This window comes from Hemicordylus capensis, chromosome 5, assembly GCF_027244095.1.
Source record: "Hemicordylus capensis ecotype Gifberg chromosome 5, rHemCap1.1.pri, whole genome shotgun sequence".
Classification (NCBI taxonomy): Eukaryota; Metazoa; Chordata; class Lepidosauria; order Squamata; family Cordylidae; genus Hemicordylus; species Hemicordylus capensis.
Window position 1 is genome coordinate 45597251 of NC_069661.1, and position 23128 is coordinate 45620378.

The window sequence follows — 23128 nt, forward strand, 5'->3', positions numbered from 1 at the left end:
TAATGGTCAGCTGATGTGAACTAATGGTTGGGAATGAGTGCGGCTTATGAGCATACCAGACCATTTATTAATGTACTTTGGGCCTAAAATGGGATGGTAGATTTAAAAAGTAATACAGTAGTCATCATCTATGTAAGCAAAATGGATTAGGATGGACTAATGTGAACTGAGAGGCTCTTACAACACAAATTGGTCCCTTTTGTACAGCTTATTTGTTTCAGTTTGGGAATCTCCTTTGTTGTTGTTGGTTTATTTTTCTCTTTGTGAAGATGAAGCTGTATTGCCTATTTACTGTTTATATCCAGAAATCAGCATAGCAGAGTTGTGGTGAGATCTCTTGGCTTTAGCCTCTTTTTAAAGTGCTTTATTAAGTTTTGAAAGTACCCTTAAAGGGTTTAATCCAACATGTATTTGGCCGAATATAAATCAGTGAGGCATTCTGATCTATATCAGAGGTTTCCTCGCTTTCTTTTTGGTCTTCCTCGCTCTCTTTTTGGTCTCCCTTCTTCCCCATCTCCCTCATATCCAGAAGGCAATTTTGTTGGGACAGTGAGATACTGAGATAAGGGTGCATAAGGAGGAACAAACAAGGAAAGCCTACTGAAGTGCAACAGAATGCACACATCATTCTAACTGTCCTGACTGGATGACTTCTATTGTTGTTAAAAGAGGAAATACAGGTGAAACTCAGAAAATTAGAATATCGTGCAAAAGTCCATTAATTTCAGTAATGCAAATTAAAAGGTGAAACTGATATATGAGACAGACACATTACATGCAAAGCGAGATAAGTCAAGCCTTAATTTGTTATAATTGTGATGATCATGGTGTACAGCTCATGAAAACCCCAAATCCACAATCCCAGAAAATTAGAATATTACATGGAACCAAGAAGACAAGGATTGTAGAATAGAACAATATCGGACCTCTGAAAAGTATAAGCATGCATATGTATTCAGTACTTGGTTTGGGCCCCTTTTGCAGCAATTACTGTCTCAATGCGGCGTGGCATGGATGCTATCAGCCTGTGGCACTGATGAGGTGTTATGGAAGACCAGGATGCTTCATTAGCTGCCTTCAGCTCTTTTGCATTGTTTGGTCTCAAGTCTCTCATCCTTCTCTTGGCAATGCCCCATAGATTCTCTATGGGGTCAGGTCAGGCGGGTTTGCTGGCCAATCAAGCACAGTACACTGTATACTTTTCAGAGGTCCGATATTGTTCTATTCTACAATCCTTGTCTTCTTGGTTCCATGTAATATTCTAATTTTCTGGGATTGTGGATTTGGGGTTTTCATGAGCTGTACACCATGATCATCACAATTATAACAAATTAAGGCTTGACTTATCTCGCTTTGCATGTAATGTGTCTGTCTCATATATCAGTTTCACCTTTTAATTTGCATTACTGAAATTAATGGACTTTTGCACGATATTCTAATTTTCCGAGTTTCACCTGTAGCTAACCTTAAAGAAAAGTGAACTGGAAGTAAAAGAAAGATCTTCAAGAGAACAAATAAGGTGTTGTTGGCACAGCTAGGAAGTATCAGAAATAGACAGTGGAAAAAGCCTTTAGAATGTTACTTCAAAGAGAACATGAGAGCCTTGATGGATCAAACCAAAGATCCATCTAGAATCCAGCCATCTGGCTAGTCATATGCTATGAAATACTCACAAGCAGGAAATCATGCAATAATCCTGCCCTGTTCCTTGCCTCCAGATATCCAGCAGTCAGGGATACTCTGCCTTGTGGCTTGTAAAAATGAATTTCTCTAATAGCAACATGTTAATTCTGATTTTAAAGCCAGCATTTCTTAGTGGAGCCTGAGGAATGCAGAGCATCTTGGAATGCCAGCCTTAAAAATGTGAAGAAACAGTTTCCATTTGTCCATATTTTTTTCCATATGCACATTTGCAGATAGGGCAACTCAGCAGAAGAGATTAGCATAGAAGACAGGAGAGAGATTTGTCAATGGCTATTTGAGCTGCCTTTTGACAGCAGTTCAAAAGGGTACCTGAAGCATATTAGAGCTGATTTTATCAACCAGTAGCTGCATTTTTTCCTCTTCTTCCAAACACACAAAACCAGTGCTTTTTAAACACCACCAGCCTTATTTACTGTAGCCTCTTTTTTGAGGACTTTGCCTTCTCTATATTTTTCAAAATTCTGAATCTCAAATAATTTTCCAGTCACCACCTATTCCAGTGGCATTTTCAGCATTCCTTTTGTGTTTTCTCTTACATAAAGACACCCTTAACTAGTACTTTTTATCATTTTAACATGCACAAAAACAGATTCATTCGGTAAGAAAAAATTGAGTTTTATACAGTCACTTTCACAATACAAGAGAGAGCAGCATTTTATTGACTGATAACAAACAACCAAATTTTTCATCCAAAGAATGCAATGTTCATTCAGTCTCACAATTCAAAAACCCAGTTAAAAGTGTAATCCCATTTTATTTTCCTGAATGGCTAGTGGGAAATATATTACATAATTTTACATGTGTTAAGCCCCTAACAAAAAACACCTTGGATTTTGTAAGTAGTATATTAGCATGTTACTTGAATGAGAACTCTATTTTCTAGGAATATGCACAGCATGGATTTTGTGTTCTGTTTTGAGCTCGAAACAAAATGCAGATGGCCAAAATGTTATGTTGAAACAACCTGGTCCAACCTACTACCCAACCAACCCACAAACGAAATGGGCAAGCAGGTGAATTTTAACAAATTTGTAACCTTTTCCCTTAGGATCCTATTATTAATAATTAATATTAATAACTAATGGAGTGTCACTGTATTTCCTGTAATCATTTTATAAAAACAACCATAAAGTTATAGCATGTACATTTGGAGCTATAAAACTGCTATAAAAGCATGGCATCAAAGTTTTAATTCTTTTCTTTTCTTAAAAACATCCTATCTGTGGCATGATGTCCATTAGCCCACAAGATGGAAGGTCAATACTGCTTGGTTCATGATCATCCCAGCAGGATACAGACACACTAAACGCCAGTCACAGTGTTGACTAAGTTGTTTCACCTTCGCTGCAATCCTGTCTGTCAGGATGGAGGTAGAATCTTCCTCAGTCCCCCTGTATCCCTGTTGCCCTTTTCTGATAGGAACAGATAAGCTCTTTGCCCAGGGGCGAAGCCACCATTGGGCAAGCGGGTTCAAAGAATCTAGGCTGCCACCAATTAGAGGCACTCCAGACATGCCCCCCCCCGCCGCATCTGACATCAGACACGGTGTGTGTGATTTCACTCCCAAACGGGGCCGCACGGCCCTGTTTCGGAGTGAAATCGGACAGCGCCGCATTCGCAGTACAGCCAGAGCGAATCTCCCCGCCTTTTAAAGGCACGGAGAGTCGCTTCTGGCCACGCTGAGAATGCAGCACTGGCCAATTTCGCTCCCAAGCTAGATCGGCCAGTGCTGCATTTGCAGCGCTGGCTGATTGAGCTCCCAAACAGGGCCGGACAGCCCCATTTGGGAGTAAAACCACGCCCCTGCATCTGATGTCAGACATGGGGGCATGGCTAAACACTCCTTGCGTCTGATATCAGATGCAGGGGGTGGGGCTGGGGGGGCCGTGGCGGATGCAGCACACGGACCGCCACTTGAATCCGTCCTCGGCTGTCTTTGCCTGAGGGAGTTCTCCACACAGCAGGCTTTACAGCGAGTTTTCTGTGAGGCTTTACTGCAAAGTCAAACTTTACTGCAAACACTATCAAAAAACCCAATGCAAAAAGTGGATTTTTTTTTTAACCTCTAGTATAAATCGGGTTGCACTCTAACGAGCAGTGAAAAACCCAAATTGTGTGTGAAGTGCTCCCCAATAGCTTACAGGGACTTCGAGGTAAATCTTCCCAATATGTGAATGCTCCCGCTCCATCCCAGAGGACATGCGAGCGAAAAGCTGGCTGTGGAAAACTTTCAGGTTCCTTAAGGGACAGCATCATCCTAGTCCTGGAAGCCACAGAACCACGGCAGCTTCCAATGCCAAGATCCTGTTCTTCTCATTGTGACCTATTCTGGCCCCTGCCTCTCCCTCCTCATGCCTCTTTCTCTGGCCATATTAATTGTCCTCCTGGACAGGTGAAATGTCTCCCTGGGTAAGGCTAGCCTTCTATTGCCTTCAGCTGGACTCAGTTTCTGCTGATGCTTCTAGCAGGGCTGGATTAATGCTGGCAAGTGTGTACACAAAGATTTTAGTTTCTAAGTTCTTCTAAAGATTCTTGTTAGTGCAAACTCCTAGAAATATATCACAACAGAAATGTTTTTACAAGCTATAACTGGACCTCATTGTTTCAGGAACAAAATATACCTCTAGAAATCAGCTAGAAGTTAAAAGCTCTTCTGCATGAACGTGATATGGCACTTTTGATCCACAAATAATAGTAATTTACTCCACCCAGAGTAAAATACTTTAAGTGCCATTGATTTAAATCAGGCCTGCTCAAATTAGGCCCAACTATTTTTGGACTACAACTCCCATAATCCCCAGCCACATTGGCCAACAGCCAGGGACTATGGTAGTTGTAGGCCAACATCCGCAAGAGGGCTGGAGTTGAGCAGCCCTGATTTAAATGGAAGAGTTGCATATGGGCTTTGGTGTTTTTGGTTTTTGGTTGGGGGGGGTGCATTGCCCATTGAAATAAATGGGAGGGACACTGAAGTACTTAACTTGGCTGAATTATGCTCTTTATTTTAGGGTTGAGGGTAATGTCACTGCAGTCAAGAGTGACGAAGGCATTCAACATCACATTCATTTAAAAGGTAAAGTGTGCCGTCAAGTCGGTGTCGACTCTTGGCAACCACAGAGCCCTGTGGTTGTCCTTAGTATAATACAGGAGGGGTTTACCATTGCCTCGTCCCGCCCAATATGAGATGATGCCTTTCAGCATCTTCCTATATTGCTGCTGCCCGATATAGGTGTTTCCCATAGTCTGGGAAACATATCAGCAGGGATTCAATTATTCTTTATGCTGAAGTGGAGGAAGACATAGCAATTACCTTAAACTGCCTTTACTACAGACAAAGATGCACACATCCAACCACTTAAATTAGATCCATAGTTTTTAACCTTTTTGCACCTATGGGCCCCACAGATCCACCCCATTTATATAATATATTTTCATAAGGCTCCAGTAAAAACTATGGAAAAAATAAGTACTCAAGATAGTTTCAAGAACTTTCTTCTGGCTCACCAGGAAACAAATAAAATTCAGTGCAGCAAAGATTTTCCACAGAACACCTGGACTCACCCAATGGACCCCCAGGGACCCCCATGGGTCCCAGGTTAAGAACTTCCGAATTAGGTTGTGAACAACAGCAAATCAATTTCATGTTTTAAAAGACTGGGTTCTCAGATGTTTTTCTTTGACATCAATCTGACAAGAAAGAATAGTTCCAATAGAAAGCTAGCAAACCTTGTAACAGACTTAATATGTACAGTTTATGACGGAACACATTACACATCATATTACTGGAAAGAGCTAGCTAGTTACCTTTTTGACTTCATACTTAATTGCCAGTTTGACACGACTCAATGAAGCTCTGTGCCTTTGTATTTCAGGCAGCTCAGCCTCCAAATCTCCATTCAGAATGGCTTCTACCTCTTCAGAATCTCGGCAGAGATCAAGGACACCAACCACAAAATCCTTGCATTGCATAGACAGCTTGCGATAGTCATTCTAAAAAGCAAAAACATAAAGATAATGACCTGATTAACATAATATAGACTTATTTAGCAGGCAGTGAAAAAATACAGTTCAGATTAATAACTGTAGCAATTTAGTAATGCAATAAAACACATTTACAGTATTTAGCATGTGCACTTATATGTACTCTCACTACTGAAATAGGCTGGATTGCACATTTATACCTAGACCTTTGCCCTCTTTTTCTGTCACAGTATCGAAATGATGCTTTAAAATGCAGAGACACACAGATATCAATATACATTTTAAGACAGGAAAGGGATAATCCAGTATTTAAATTAAACTGCTGGAAAAGTGTAGGTAGATACACTATTTATTTGTGTTTTTATCTATCTGGTCATCTATAGCAGCTTTTCAGTTGAAGGCCCCCTAAACAGCTCACAAAAAAATCATTAGAAACATAATGCAATAAAATGACACGATATAGGAAAAACAGACAGCAATTTAAGGTAAATACAATTAGCAGAAGCCAGCAAAAGGAATAAGCAAAATTCAGGTGGGAGTTAAATTTGAAGTTGGTTTTAAAATAGGAGGGTACTGTCACTGTAGACAGACAGTATATTGTCCTAGAACATAAAGTGTACCTGGAACTTTATCTTAATTAACCATGCTAAAACTACATCATTCTCAAAACTGACATCAGTCAAATGCAACTGCCCTCAACTGGTACCAGTCTGATTCTAAAAACCCTTCATCCTGGAGGCTGTACCATATCTTGTCAATGATTGTTGCAAAAATAGTGCATAGATACTCAGGTAGTATGCATTTTTTAATTTAGATTGTGTAGATATTCAAAAAGGTCACCTTAAGTGGCGCAGCGGGGAAATGCTTGACTAACATGCAGAACGTTGCCAGTTCAAATCCCCGCTGGTACTATATTGGGCAGTAGCGATACAGGAAGATGCTGAAAGGCATCATCTCATACTGCGCAAGAGGAGGCAATGGTAAACCCCTCCTGTATTCTACCAAAGACAACCACAGGGCTCTGTGGGCGCCAGGAGTCGACACCAACTTGACGGCACACTTTACTTTTGGATATTCAAAATTATGCAGATTCACAATAGGGATGTGCACGAGCTGTTCATGCACTCCCTTGCGGGCAGGGAAGGGTGCCTTTAACACACAGGTAAGTAGCTCCTTACCTGCTCACCTTCTCCCTGCCGCTTCCCCACTATCCCGCACTGGTGTTTGTTTGTGTTTGTTTTAGAAATAGCTGCATGGAGCTGCAGCGTTCCTTCCAGCAGCCCCATCGGCATCAACATGCAACTGATCAGGGGCACACACTTGTTGTTCATTTGCATGCTGATGCTGCCAGCGTTCACTGCAGCCTTGCACGGCTGTTTCTAAAATAAGTGCCGGCAGGAGGGAAGCAGTGGGAAGGGGATGAGCAAGTAAGGAGACCCGTTTGTTAAAAGGCACCCCCCACCCCTCGCCACCTGTTGAAATGGCATGAACAGGTTCGGCACTCTGGAAAGGGACCGCCAAACTTGTTTGTGCACATCCCTAATTCACAAATTAGTATACAGGTTCTCATTTCACAAGCTATTTATTTATTACATTTTTATACCACCCCATCCAGAGGATCTAGGCACAACAACAGAAAACAAACAAAATCGTCTAAAACAATTGGCTGAATAATAATATAAATATTATGAAATGGGGGATATATTGCTTCTCATGAACAAAAGCTACTCTGTTTTGAAACTATTCTGTTTTGCTCCCAAGTGGACCGACATTTCATGTTCCTTTTTCACTGACAACTTAGCCGCAGTTTCCCTGGAATGTTGGGAACCAATACTGGATCTTCTATTATTAATGAGAGTGGTTCAACACTGCAACTATGCCTGGGATATACAGACCTTCACAAAATAATGTTTAATGTTTTTGCTCTATGTTTATCTGAGCAAAAACCCTTCTTGTCTACAAAGGCTATGAGGCTAGCAGCAACTGTGAAAATAATTACAAAACATTAACATATAAATTTCAGACTTGTTTTTTAAAAAAAGCCTATCCTTAGCTACTTAATAGAATAAAAATGGAAAGTTCTTGCAGCACTTCTGGAAGGCTCAGAGCTTTAAAACCACTCAAGATGAAGAGAGTTTCAGAACTGAGAAAGCATCAACAACACTTCTTTGTACACCACTGATATGCTTTGTAAGTCCTCCCCGTCCCATGCTTAAGATGGTGCTCTTGGTTGGTCTGGGAAATTGGGGTGGACCACAGGGGAGGAGATCCCTTCTAAAGGTATGCAGGGCTCAAGTCATGTAGGGGCTTTAACCTTTGTAGAGTAAAATGTAGTATCATGAATCGTCCCTGGAAGCTAAAAGAAGCACCAGAGCACTGGTCTAATATGCTCCTGAAAACACACTAAAAGGCAGACCACCACATTTTACACCGGCTGAGGTTTCTGAACAGCAATTAAGAGCAGCACCACACAGAAGACACTACAATATTCTATATATTGGCTATAAGTCAGTCACTTTGCAAACCTGTCTGCCCACCATCTCACTTTTCCTTTCCGTTACTACATTTGTGAGTTATCTCTGTCTCTTACCTTCCACAGTTCTCTATAAATCTTTTATTACTGTCTCTCACCTTTAAACAAATTGTCCTTTTGTTCAGGCATTCTTGAGAGCACAGTTCTCATTGGGAATTTAAATAGTACTTCCTGAGACTGGGGGCTTTTGCTATAGCAATGCTGAACAGTGTTGAAAAGTTATTTTTTCCTTACAATATTTTAGAACTGTGCTTTAAATGACATGTCCCTACTTGTCCCCATGTCTTGCCCTCTATGTAGGAAGCATCTCCACCCTTTTCTTATTTTAGAAAATCATTTAAAACTCACATAGTTGCTATCATCAGTATAGCTACACCTAGGACTTAAAAAGTCATAAGGGCAGTTCACACGATCGTAATTAGGATAGGAGAAGCCTCCTATCCTAATACAGGAGCTGTGCACACTCCCGTTTAGCAATCATGTGTGATTGGCAAACCAAGATTGGATTGGCAAACCAAGATTAAAACCAAGATTGGAGGCACCATCCATGCTTGCCTGCTAAGCAGCAGTTGGGTCAAAGGGTTCCCTCCTGCCCAGCAGCTGTACTCAGCTGCTGAATGAGGCAGGAGGGAAATTTCTCCGACCCAGCTGCGGCTTAGCGGATGAGTACGGATGGTTCCTCCGACCCTGATTTCAACTCACACACAACTGGCAAACAGGAGCACACACAGCTCCTCAATTAGGGGAGGAGTTTATTTTCTTATTTTAGAAAATCATTTAATACTCACACAGTTACTATCATCAGTATGGTTAAACCTTGTGGGAACTGCCCTTTGTGGGAGCTGCCCTACAATCTCTTACTCTATACTCAGGTCACAGAAATTCAAAGAGTGTAGATCCAGGGGCTATTTTTACTGGCCTCCTTTTTTGATTCCCTCTAGCTTTTCAAATTGGTATTTTCAAGCTAAACTATTTTCAAGGTTTCTCATACCAGTCAATATCCACCTACCACAGGCACGATGCATACAAAATAGTTCACATAGTCAAACCGAGCTGAATTCATCCATGCAAAGTTTAGAATGTTTGACACAAGTCTGTACTTAAAATCACTGTTCACAGTGTATCCCACCCACATCACCACAAATCTGGCAAAAGTAGATGAAGTAGTGACTCAGCAAATGTTGTCCCAACTTGCAAGCTGGGCACATAAACAATGCCACAATAAGGGGCATAGCTGTACTTGAACAGTGGGGGACAACTGTTCCTGGGCCCCTGAAGAAGAGGGAGTCCACCAGCTGAGCAGCAGCTTGCTCTTTGCTCTCCCACTCTTGCCTCTCTGAAGAAGATGGTGGTAGGTGGGGGGCAGAGACCCATCTTCACTTTTTGTCCCAGAGCCCACTCTAACCTCACTAATATACCCCTGGTCACAACCACTTCATCATATATCAAACATCATGTGATTGGCTATACAGCCAACATTCTCAGCATGTCAGTAGGTCATGTGAATTGGCTGTAGGAACATAGGAAGCTGCCTTATAGTAAGTCAGACCATTGGTTCATCCAGCTGAGTATTGTCTATACCAGGAATTCTCAACGTTGGGTCCCCAGATTTTATTGGACCTCATCTCACATGATCCCCAGCCTCAGTGGCCTTTGGCTGGGGATTATGGGAGTTGAAGTCCAATAACACCTGGGGACCCAACATTGAGAATCCCTGGTCTATACAGACAGGCAGCGGCTTCTGCAAGATTGCAGGCAGGAGTCTCTCCCAGCCCCATCTTGGAGATGCCAAGAAGGAGCTTTGAACCATCTGCATACAAGTGCTCTTCCCAGAGCGGCCCATCCCCTAAAGGGGAATATCTTACAGGGCTCACATGTAGTCTCCCATTTAGATGCAAACCAGAGTACACCCTGCTTAACAAAGGGGACAATTCATGCTTGTTGCCACAAGACCAGCTCTACTGTAATGCAGTGATTGCAGGAACTGAAGTTTTAAGGAAAAATTTGACATACACTATGGAATGCAAACACTTGCCAACATCCTAACTTGTGCAGTGAACAACACTAACCTAGTACAAGAAGATTTCATAGCTGCATTATATCACAGGGATTTTTGGAACTGCACTCTTGTGCAAAAGTTGCCTGAAAATTATGAGGTATGCCCCAGGCTGCACATCTTTTGTCAGGATCCACTTGATTTCCCCAAGGTGGACTCGGGGGCAGGGAGTGGGGGAAGAGACGGATTCAGACAAACCTCCTGAGATAATTCTGAAGGTGGGTTGTGAGGAGATCCCCAACAAGCCTGTGCCACTCACCACTTCCAGTTTTACACTGACTGCGCAGCAAGAGAGTATACAGATGCCCTACACCAGCTGTTTTTGAAGTAGCGCCAGAGGAGGAAGTGTGGCAGGTGAGATAAGGGCACCCTCCCTACGCCTTAAAGCAAACCCCACCCACCCCACATTTGAACCTATCTGTCTTAGCCCTTCAGAGAAACTTCAGGTTGCTTACCTGTAACTGGAGTTCTTCTAGTAGTCATATGTCCAGTGACACAGACGGGCTTCGCGCTTGCGTGAAAAGATGTTTGGAACCTTCCAAGCTGTCTTTACTTTCCTCTACATAGTCCTATGGCTTCTCCCCTCCACTCCTAGTCATGTGCTCTGGACCCTCCTCCTCAGTTCTGGAGACTGCCACCACATAATTATGCAGCGGGAAAGATGGGCAGGTGTGTGACCGGACAGATCACCACTAGAAGAACCCCAGTTGCAGGTAAGCAACCTGAAATTCTTCTGAGTGGTCTCTGTCCATCACACAGATGGGTGCATCACAAGCTCTCACATCATCATTGGAGGACGGAGCAGAGTTACAGACCAGGAGTGACAGAGGCCTCACAGCCCTTTACTGGAAAACAGCCTGCAGAACCAACCTGCCGAAGGCTAAATCATTATGTGCCTTGAAATCCAAAACATAGTGTCTTATAAAGGATGTGGGTGAAGCCCAGGTCGCCACTTGACAAATTGAATCCAGAGGAAGTCCACGATCAAACACTAGGGAAGTAGCTATCGCTCTAGTACAGTGTTTCTCAATGTTTTTGGAGTCCTGGACTGGTACACTATTTGTGTGCAGTTTCCTGGTCCAGCCATTAGAAATGTGTTCACCCCTTTTGCCCCCAACCCCACCCCTTGGCACCCCCCAAAAAGAATTTTTGTCCTCGCTGCTGGATAATGTTCATTTCAAGGAAACAAAATGAACATTATCCAGCAGTGAGGGCTGCCTGGAAAAATTTTTAATTGTTAAATTTATATACCACCTTTCATTAAAATAATCCCAAGGCAGAAATGAGCTCCCGGTGGGAAATGAGCTCCTGGCGGCCCCCGCTAGCCCGAAATTGTTTTTTTGCGGGGGGGGGGGATTTTATTAGTGATGCCTCACGGACCAGTACCCAATGCCTTGCAGACTGGCACCGGTCTGCGGACCGGTGGTTGAGAAACACTGCTCTAGTAGAATGGGCCTTCACAGATGACGGAGGGTCCATCCCTGCCACCTGGTATGCCAATTTCATGGCCTGAACAATCCAAGGCGAGATGGACTGTGCCAAAGTTCTGTGGCTCTTGCATGAGAGCCAGCGTGGTGTAGTGGTTAGAGTGCTGGACTAGGACCAGGGAGACCTGAGTTCAAATCTCCATTCAGCCATGAAACTAGCTGGGTGACTCTGGGCCAGTCACTTCTCTCTCAGCCTAACCTACTTCACAGGGTTGTTGTGAAAGAGAAACTCAGGTATGTAGTACACTGCTCTGGGCTCCTTGGAGGAAGAGTGGGATATAAATGTAAAAAAAAAAAAATAAATAATTGCATGGTGCACTATATGCCACAAACAGAGCAGGGAATAGTCTAAAAGGCTCTTTATGCTGAATGTAAGAGGCCAGCGCCCTCCTAACATCCAGTGTATGCCATCTACATTCCTCTGCAGACATGGGATTCGGAAAGAAGTCGGTAAAAAAATGAACTGAGACTGGTGGAAACCTTAGGTAAGTTTATGGACCACTTTAGGTAAGAACAATGCATCCGGTCTGAACACTGTTATGGCCCAGGCTACTCATATTGGACCCAAACTCATAGCCCAGCAGGCCAGGCTGAGGCCTGTGTGCCTTTGCCAGCAATTCCATTGAGAGATTCCCTGTTGCAAAGAATCACTAAATTCCTTGTAACAGGAGTTCAATGGAGTGAAATGATTAACTCCTACAACTGTCTGAGCTTTGCTCTCAGGTAATGACTTTGGAAGAGCCATAGTCTAATCCCATCTTCCTCTGACAGAATGTTTACCATGTTTGATATCACCTCTATAGTTTGACCTTAGTCAGATGCATTGATTAACTAGTCTCACGCATATAGCTTTGCTTCTTTCCTAACACCTTTGGCTTTACACCCTTGGTAGATGGACACAAAAGAAAATGATTTAATTGCTGTCTCACACATATAGGTTATTTCTATATACCTTTGACAGTTAACATTCTTTGGGACCAGGAAGTCTGTGAAATACAAAGTATCCTGAGAACAGCCAACAGAAGATGGAATCAAGATATATCCTGGACTGAACTAATATCCTGAGACTGATCAGTAATTGTCAGAAAACAGGATCTAGAGAACAGCAATTTACACTTTTGAGATTCATGACAGATCAAAAGGACCAGTTTGTATAAAAAGGGGGTCTCTGAGACACGGCAAATCAACAAGCTTTGCCTAACCAGCAAATCTTTGCTCAAGAATGATCCCAGAGTTGGCTGCTCAAGCCACGGGGCTAAAGCAGGAATTCTTTCCATGGACAGGGACTATCTGTGACTTCTGCTATGCAGTCTTGCTACGTCAAGACTACTCAGCCATGGTGCTCTCTCTCCCCGCCTTGCTCTGAGCATCTACCACCAGCCTACTTGACTGCTGGAAGCCTATATTGTTCCCAAGCCTAGCAACGAACAAGTCCTTTGAAGTCTTCTCTGTGAAAGTGGTGAGATGCCTATTCAACAGCTCAGCCTGCTCCCTCATCCTCTCCTCCCTACTAATCACTGCAATCCCTTTCCTAAGCCCTCCCTTCTTCCTTCTCTCTCTGTTGCTCTCTAAAGGGAGACCCGAGTTCAAATCCCCATTCAGCCATAAAACTAGCTGTTTGACTCTGGGCCAGTCACTTCTCTCTCAGCCTAACCTACTTCATAGGGTTGTTGTGAAAGAGAAACTCAAGTATGTAGTACACCGCTCTGGGCTCCTTGGAGGAAGAGTGGGATAAAAATGTAATAATAATAATAATAATAATAATAATAATAATAATATCAGCTGTTGTAAAAAGATCACACAGACTGACTACAAACAAAGGCATGACAAGGTAGCAGGGATGATACACTGGAACATCTGCAAAAAATACAAGCTACCTGTAGCCCAAAATTGGTGCAACCATAAAATTGAAAAAGTTGAAGAAAATGAAGATGTAAAAATATGATGGGACTTCTGACTACAAACAGACAAACATCTGCCACACAATACACCAGATATAACTGTAGTCGAGAAGAAAGAAAAACAAGTCAAAATAATCGACATAGCAATACCAGGGGATAGCAGAATAGAAGAAAAAGAAATAGAAAAAATTACCAAATACAAAGATCTACAAATTGAAATTGAAAGGATGTGGCAGAAAAAGACCAAAATAATCCCAGTGGTAATTGGCACCCTGGGTGCAGTTCCAAAAGACCTTGAAGAGCACCTCAACACCATAGGAGCCACAGAAATCACCATCAGCCAATTACAAAAAGCAGCTTTACTGGGAACAGCCTATATTCTGCGATGATATCTATAACAACTGACAATAAAATTCAGCCATCCCAGGTCCTTGGGAAGGACTCGATGTCTGGATAAAACAAACCAGTCAATAACACCTGTCTGACTGTGTAAACAAGAAATAATAATAATAAATGTTTTTATTAGGATTTGCTAGACAGCTGTAATTACTGACTGCACATTCATGCCAACACACTGGATAGTCAGGCACATTGCACTACACTTTGAATCGGAACCATGTTTAATTTCGGGACACTCCATAAATTCTATCGTGTATCCTAAACGTATGATAGTCTGGACCCAAGTGTCCAAGGTGATGCTTTCCCAGGTATCCAGATATGGCGTCAAGACACATTCCAATCCAGGGGGAAGTCAGGCTCTTTTACTGAAGGAGGTAGAGTTGGACTTAGGCTGAGAGGACTTGGCAGAGGAGAATGGTCTCTTCTTGTACTGAGAGTAGCGGGGCTGCCGAAAGGACTGGTCATACCCTGAAAGCATGGACTGGCGAGCTGAATAAGATTTCTGGGTCCAAAAGGGTCTGTTAAACCTGGATTCCTTTGATAAAGACAGGCTTATAGATTTGGCAGAATTCCTTAACTTTTGGACACATTCCATTGTTTCGTCTGTCTGATTTCCGAACAAGGCCAAGCCATCGAAGGGCAAGTCCTTGATGCGAGTCCTAGCCTCAAGCCAGAAGAATGCAGCCACGCATGGCGCCAGAGAGAGACAGAACTTACAAGAGCCCTGGCTGCACAGTCTGTAGAATGACGTGATGTGTGCAACCGTCGTTTGCTCGGTTTAAACGCTTCACATTGCAGAGCTAGAATAGGTTCCTTCTCTGTAGATGGAATTGCCTCCAGATGCTGCAAGAGCTTTTCCCACAATAGGTGGCTGTAACGTGACATACACGCTTGACAGTTTGCAATCTCCATTTGAAGAGTGGAACTCGAATACAAGCGTCTGCCAACCAAGTCTAACTTACGGCCCTCCTTGTCCATAGGAGTGGACAGCATCCAGTATCTGGACTTAGACTGGGCTGCCTCTACAACTATTGAGTTTGGAACAGGGTGCTTGTGCAGTCCTCAGTTCGCACTTTGTAAACATTTTCCACTTACATGAAGTTGGTGGGACAGATGAGGATGTCTCCCAGAGGCCCTGTGTGATAATCAATAAGGCCTGGTTATCAACCCCTGGGTCCTCATAGTGTAAATCATAATTGTAGTCTCCCATGGACCTGTAGGGGGAATTTGTGGACCTTCTTGGTCTTCCTCCAATCTGACAAGGGGAGTTAACCTGCGATCTGTAATAACTGGAATGCCAAGACTCCTCTTCCAAATCTGCCTCCATTCTAAATGGGTATAAGTTCTCTAACCCTGTAGTGGAGGCAGCCCAGTCTGGATAAAGCATCAGGGAGGCAGCTCGGTCTGGGCAGTTAAAAATCCCCATGTCTCTAATTGGGATAGTCTGCTCCTCGCCCCAGGACCGTCGGGACGGTGGTTTTGGCCCCAGCAGTTCTTCAAGCGCGAGCTGAGCCTTCAGCGCCGGGGGTGAAGAATGCTTCGACTCTGCAGCTGCCTCGGATGGATGGGCTGCTGCTGGCACTAGAGCCAGCAGAGTCCTGTCTGCGCATGCACAAGGGTCCAGGACTGGGAGTCTTCGGCACTCGCTTCTTTTTTGGCTTTGCCGGCATGTCGACATCAGGAAGTTTTCTTTCCTTTTTGCCACTTCTGTGGAAGAGACAGAGCCTGCTGCCTGGCATCAGGGAGCCCAGGTTTGGGGCTCTGGCTATCACCTGAGGGTGGCAAAGTCAGGGGCGCCGTATCCATCAGCCACTGAGGGTCCGAGAAAGTAGCACCACTGGTGCAGCTGGCACTATATTAAGGGAGTCAGAGGCAGAGTCCCAGGCTTTCCCTGTGGGACATTAATCACCCCCTGGTGAATCGTTGCTTGAGTGGCCGAATGCTCCATAGTACTGGGGGCTGACAGAGCTCGTTCCCACAGAGACAAGTGGAGCCTCAAAACTCTATTTTTCCTCACCCGGCATGTGAAATTTTGACAGTAGGAGCAGGCTGCCACTAGATGGGATTCCCCCAGACAGAAAAGACAGAAAATGTGGCCGTCAGAAGAGGAGATAGCTGATTGGCTATCTGGTAATTTTCTTGGCCATACAATTTGGGCAGGAAAACAGTTTTCCTCCCTCCCCACAAGGGGAAAAAGGGGGAGGAATAAAAATGTGATCTAAAGCAAAACACAAAAGAGAATGACTGAATATTAAAGTATAAGAAAGAGAATAAAAGTGAATTTTAAATGAATTTTTAAAGCTCACAAGGTTCTCTAGAGATGAATCTTCCTCGGTGGATGAAAAAGAACTGAGGAGAAGGGTGCAGAGCACATGACTAGGAGTGGAGGGGAGGAGCCATAGGTTCCGAATATTTCTTCACACAAGCATGAAGCCCATCTGTGTGATGGACAGAGACTACTCAGAAGAAGCAGGACACCTTGTTGCACAAACACAAATTTATTTATGCTTGTGCAAAAATGGAACACAAGCATCAGAGTTTGCGCTACTTGCTAGTGCGACAGTCTCACACCAGTGCAACATCCTTGTACAAGTACAGCATTAGTCAGGATGCCAGCCACTGTTTTTCACATCTCTCCAGCTGTCTTTTGCACAAGAATTATTTTTTACTGCAAAAACCAAGGAAGCCTCTTTTATTTTATTTATTTATTTAAAACATTTCTATATTGCCCAAAGCTTGCATCTGGTTTACAATTAAAACCATTTAAAATATCAAATCAATTAACAATTAAAATCATTTAAAACATTTAAAACCCAGTATTAATTTTTTTAGAAACTATTTTCTATTTTTTCTATAGAAAACATCTCCCTCTGCACATATAAGCTGTAATCCAGAAACCACTTCTTCCTATTGAAGTGAATGGAACAAAATGGCTTAAATCAGCCTTGTAAACCCCACCCCCACCCTGAAATATACCCACCCACAAATTTTCTGTAGACATCTTTGGGGGCACTGGAGCTTGCTTTCCTTTAACTATGTTTTGCCATGTCTCTGTGAGCAGAGGCTTCAACACAGCTTGAAGTACTGAAAACGATTCCAGTGGCCAGCTCTACAATTCGTCAGAAAATGACCCCAAGGTCAGGGGTGTAACAATGCTGGAGTGGGCCCAGAGACAAAATTTTAAAATGGGCCCCTCGCTGATGCACACACACACTTCACAATATATAGTCATGTGACTTGCCTCATGTGACTTGCCTCTGGGGGCCCCCTCGAGGCATGGGGGCCCCCAGGCAGCCGCCTCCCCTTGCCTAATGGTAGTTACGCCCCTGTCCAAGGTAATTCTTGGCACAAGGCAACCAGCATGAGCCAGCCCCCCTCCAAACATTACCAGCACTTCAAGTGCTTCTGAAGCTATTGCTGTCCAAAGAGATTGGCTTAAAAAAACAAAAAAAAAACCAAACATATACAACTCCCTCCAAATGCTACCACCAAGACATAAATTCGAAGTTGCTAACGTCAACCACGCAAAATAGTTAAAGACGAGACAGTACAATCATGGCAGCTTATCAGTCTTTGTATCACTGGGAAGACTCTTCAATTCCAGTTACTGTCAGTGCATCTTCCTTTTATCTATATATTTGTGCAAGGCTGCTCAGATTCCTTCCTTCCAGGGCTCATCGATTGCTCTTCTGTATACGGTTTCCTGCCCTCATTAAGTAGCACAACCATATTTATCAGTGGACTATTCTTTACATTAAATAGTTTCTAGTTACGTCAATGCTGCCTGTAGCCCCACTGCTAACATTTACACTTTTTGCACTTGGCTGCTCAGACATAAACATCTTTTTCTTAGCCTACCCTTCCTGCTTATCTTCACGGAATATCTATTACTGTGTCTCAATTTATCAAATTGACTTCCTTTTGCAATTGTGAAGCATTCCCAAGACTCCTTCACTTTCAGAGCTTTTATTTTCATCACCTCTTCTGCAAAATTGGCTATGTATATCCATCTGAGCAACTGATTTTAGAGAACATAAACACACACTTTAATAGTTTCACTTTCTTTCTGTATTTCTTTCATCTATGCTTAAATCTTTCATCCACAGGATATTGCTACTCATTCTCCCTACACTTAAATAGTTTATCACTCTTATTCTGCTTTGAGGTCCATTTCTACAACATCTCATATGCTTCAGTAACATTATAACTTCAATAAAGTCCATTCTTCATGGACTAGATTAAAAATAAACGGAGCCAAGGAAACTCAAGCCTTTACCATTTTTCGAATGTATTATCTCGCTACACAATAAATGGGACTTGGGCATGATTCAGCACTGCCACCTGTAGACACAATTCACCAGATGCCACTGCAGTGCAGCCTCAGTTCATTTCAATTGGTCTCACAAGGGGTCTCCATGCAAACTCTATTGAAGTGAAGATTTCAACAACAGTACCAGATGAATTGTACTCTCTGTATACAGAACAATCCTATGTATATTTACTCAGAAGTAAGTTCTACGAAGTTCAATGGAACTTGCTCCCTAATGAGCAATTTTAGGATTGCAATCTTAATAGCAATGAACTTACATTGTTAATCCTATTTCCAGATTTTTGAAAAACAATTCTTTATTTTGCTTTTGCCCTTGCACCAAATCCACTGATTTTTCAAAATCTTTAAATCATTTTGGACTCTTCTTAATAAAACAAATTCTTTAATTAAATACTGTCTATACTGTGTTACCTTTGAATTTGCTACCTAATGGTCACCTGGGCATTTTTATACAAAACTAGTCTTTACTTTAAAATGACTTTAAATTAAGACCCAATATTTGAAAAGTATTTAAACATTTTCTAGAGCATTACCCCACAGGCTTCTTCTTGCTGTTTTTCACCTTTAATTATCTGAAATATGCCCTTTTAATGATAAATTCATTTTGAAAAATTAGCAATCATCAAATAATTCGATTAATCACAAATACCATTTATCCTTTTCTGCAAGACCCTGCAAAAACCTGACCTACAACCTACCCCATTAATGGTCTGAAGGTGCCTGTGTAGTTCAAACAATGAAGCTATGGAGATCTGGGCATGACTGTGGCTAGGAACTGGGTAGAAAGCCCCCACCCACCCTGGAACCCAGAACTACTCTGATTTCTTTGGAAGGTGAGCAGCATGTAAAACACTATTTCATATTTAATTGGTTGTGCCTCCCATCTGATTTTATACTCATATGTGTGTTTAATCATAATCAAAGCTCCATAATCTTGGTGCTTTGATGCTATGCCATTGTTTTATCTGCAGTTTTGCTTTCTTTTTTAAATTGCTGGCTGTAGTTTTAACTTAATTATTGTTTCAACTGATATTCAGATGTTATTGTTTTATTTTGATAAACACACATATGAGTTAATACATTAATACAACATTAAGAGATATGTAGATAGCTTACTGATATTGTGGCAGACATATTCCCTACTTTATAAGGCAGTTCATACAACCCTCAATAGGGTAGGACAAGTGTCCTATTCAAGTCTGGGACCTGAGCACTCTCCCAATTTTTGATTATCTGTGAGGTACAAGCAAGGTAGGAGGGGGAGGAAGTGATCATGTGTGAGGCTCCCGTTGGATAGACATTTATAGAGTAAATGGAAAAGCATGGCTCAACAATCTCAACAGAAGCACAGTGGTTAGAGTGTTGGACTAGGACCAGGAAGACCAGAGTTCAAATCCCCATTCAACCATAAAACTCACTGGGTGACTCTGGGCCAGGCATGTATCTCTCAGCCTAACCTACATCACAGGGTTGTTGTGAGGATAAAAATAACCATGTACACCACTGTGAGCTCCTTGGAGGAAGAGTGGGATATAAGTAAGTAAGTGAATAAATAAAAATATTTGTATTACTTATAGCAACAAAAAGCAGAGGAGGGGAGACCACAGGGAGAGAATGTAGTGTTCCATCTACTGCAGAGACCTGGTGGTAAATATGTATAATTTACTGTTGATTAACAAACAGAAATATAATGTGCAAGAAATGTCAGCTTCCGTCTTCTTACAGCAGTAAGAGTACAGCAGCTGCAGTAAGAGTTGTAGAATATCCAAGATGGAGTGGTTCAGCAGTCTAGGATCACACTGATGTGATTCAAAATGATGGGTCACCTACATCTATCTCTGTGACACAATCTACTTTCAAGAGTACCAGGACTGGAAGAGCGTATGAAATCAGGTGCAGAGGGAGGCCAGCAGCGGCCTGGGTACAGCTTCCTGCCGCAGCCCCCCTAGCTACACCCAGTATGTCACATCAGCGTCTGACATCAGACACAGGGGGTGTGGTTTGCAGGTAAAATCCACCCAGCACCGCATTCACAGCACAGCTAGAGCAACTCTCCCTGCGTTTTAAAGGCGAGCAAACCATGCCCGACGTCTGGGATGAGAGGCCCAATTCTAGTCTGCTAAACACTCCATCATGGGCATTCTATAACTCTTACTGCAGCTGCTGTACATTTCATATAACATCAGAGCAACTGAAGAGAGGAGAGCTAGAGTTGTGGTAGCAATCATGACGTGTCCCCTTAGCTAAGCAGGGTTTGCCCTGGTTGCATATGAATGGGAGACTTGATGTGTGAGCACTGTATGATATTCCCCTTAGGGGATGGAGCCACTCTGGGAAGAGCAGAAGGTTTCAAGTTCCCTCCCTAGCATCTCCAAGACAGGGCTGAGAGAGACTCTTGCCTGCAACCTTGGAGAAGCCGCTGCCAGTCTGTGTAGACAATACTGAGCTAGATAGACCTATGGTCTGACTCAGTTTATGGCAGCTTCCTATGAAGAAGGCGGAAGCCGAAACGTCTTGCATATATTTCTGTTTGTTAATCAACAATAAATGTATACAATTCCTTTTGATTAACAGCATCCTTCTGGATCCAGAAAATACTTGTATGGAGGGGGGAGGGGTGTGTGTGAGAAAGAAAGAGAAAGAATGAGGATGTTTAAAGCTACAAACAGAACTCCATAAAAGTATTTCCTGGGGGGGGAGAGAGAGAAAGAGAGAGCGAGAGCGCACACACGCAAAGGTATCAACACCAGCTGGTAAAATTTATTATTGCTTTAAAGCAGGGCACCTCAACTTCAGCCCTCCTGCAGATGTTGACCTACAACTCCCATAATTACTGCCTATTGGCCACTGTGACTGAGGATTATAGGAGTTGTAGTCCAAGAACAGCTGGGGGGCCAAAGTTGAGCAGGCCTGCTTTAAAAATAATTGTACCACCTAATGGTGCAGCAGGGAAATGGCTTGACTAGCAAGCCAGAGGTTGCCAGTTCAAATCCCCACGGGTATGTTTCCCAGACTATGGGAAACACCTATATCGGGCAGCAGCAATATAGGAAGATGCTGAAAGGCATCATCTCATCTCATACTGCATGAAAGATGGAAATGGTAAACCTCTCCTGTATTCTACCAAAGACAACCACAGGGCTCTGTGGTCGCCAGGAGTCGACATCGACTTGACGGAACACTTCACTTTACTTACAAAAACTCTCTGTGAGCACAGTGCAATACTGAGAAGGACTTTGCAAATGTCAGGATTGGCACAAGCCATCAAGAAACAATCCCAGGCTACTGGCACTACCTTTTAATCATTCGGTTTTCTCAGCATTACTCTTTCCACTTAATCATGCCAAAACTTTTATAAAGACCTATTAATGCCAGCTATATCTCCTTGACAAAAGATAATCTGACTAACAGCAGTTTCTGTTCTTTTAAGGTACACTATTAGAAGACTTAAATGCTGCAAAGTAGCAATAATTTTAATAGACTAAACACTTCCTTATGGTTGCCAACAGTGCTAGTGAGAATCCTGGAACTCATCTATTCCAAACATACAGGAATTTGCAGCAGAATAAGGCAAAGACTTTTTACATTTGCTGTGCCTCAAATGGCAATAAAATCGAGTGCACGATTCAAGTGACATTCCACCTCCATTTTGAAGCAGAAAATCCTTCTCTAGCAAGCTGTGCGACTTGAGAAAAAAAACCTCCTGGAACAGCAAGCAATCAATTAAAACCTGTGACAGAACTGTATGCCCTCTCTTACTCTGCTTCCACAACTGTCAGTGCATTAGCTACGTTCTGTCCAGAGTTGTGGTATTCTGAATATCCTGAAGCAAATAGTTACTTGGGGGAATATTTTCAGCACAAAAAATGGCCCAGGAGAAACTACATCTTCATTGCACGACACAGTAACAAGCCAAATCAAGGTCCCAAGAACTGTGTTTGGACATAAAAGGGCCATTTCCAATCCACTTGCTGGTTTAAGTCCATCTTTTCATGAGGGGTTCAACATCACGAGCAGTTTGGCTCTTGGATGGCAAGGCACCTAGGGCACACTTCCAGAGCGGTGGCTTCTACCATAACCCACCAATTAGCTCAAACAGATTATTAAAAAATGTAACACACACAGCATATGCCTACACTTGAAGTCCAATTCCCATCCCCAGCTACCAAAGGCCTGCCTAACAAAATGACTTACGCTGCTTCCAGAAAATGCAGCAGCTTGGACTCAGTCAGAACCCCCACCCATTCAAAAAGAGAAGCATTTTGCCTGTAGCAGAAGGCGGCACACAGACTCTCAGAGAGCTGCCATGTTTGCTCAAGGGTGGAGAATGTGAGCATCAGTTTGGGATCGTTGCACCCTCCTGGTACTAAACCTATTTTGTAGGCCATGAGTCTATATATGGGGCAGATTGGCCCTTGCTTCTTCTCAGGTGTTATTTTGATGCTGCTGTTGTGTTAATGTTATTGTGCAGCATTTTGTTTTTGCTTCACTGCACTGATGAGTTACATTACACTCCCCAAAGGTATCATCATTGTTTCACTTATACAACCTTATTCCACCATTTAAAGTTGCCTACTGTCAACCTGTTTAATTCATGTACCTTTAGTAGCGGTGTGACAAGGAAATCCTTCTGCTGCAACTTTCCCTATCCTAAAAATAACGGGGCAGGAAGAAGCTGTATCTACCAAGTGTCTCCCTCACACAAGAGCCTCATTCAATGCTGGGCACCAACATGCC

At 42.8% G+C, this 23128-nt stretch overlaps 1 protein-coding gene and 1 long non-coding RNA gene across 2 annotated transcripts in view; one reads left to right on the top strand and one right to left on the bottom strand.

The window, feature by feature from the left end:
* The window catches only part of TRPC3 (transient receptor potential cation channel subfamily C member 3), an 88009-nt gene that overhangs the window by 40605 nt on the left and 24276 nt on the right, over positions 1-23128 (bottom strand). The window contains exon 3 of the mRNA XM_053257302.1: positions 5509-5694. Coding sequence (XP_053113277.1) covers positions 5509-5694 — 186 coding nt within the window. The remainder of the gene's footprint in view (positions 1-5508; positions 5695-23128) is intronic.
* LOC128327926 (uncharacterized) lies at positions 3566-5702 on the top strand. The gene is made up of 3 exons (XR_008308889.1): positions 3566-3687; positions 4713-4777; positions 5577-5702. It is a non-coding gene; the product is annotated as an uncharacterized LOC128327926 (long non-coding RNA).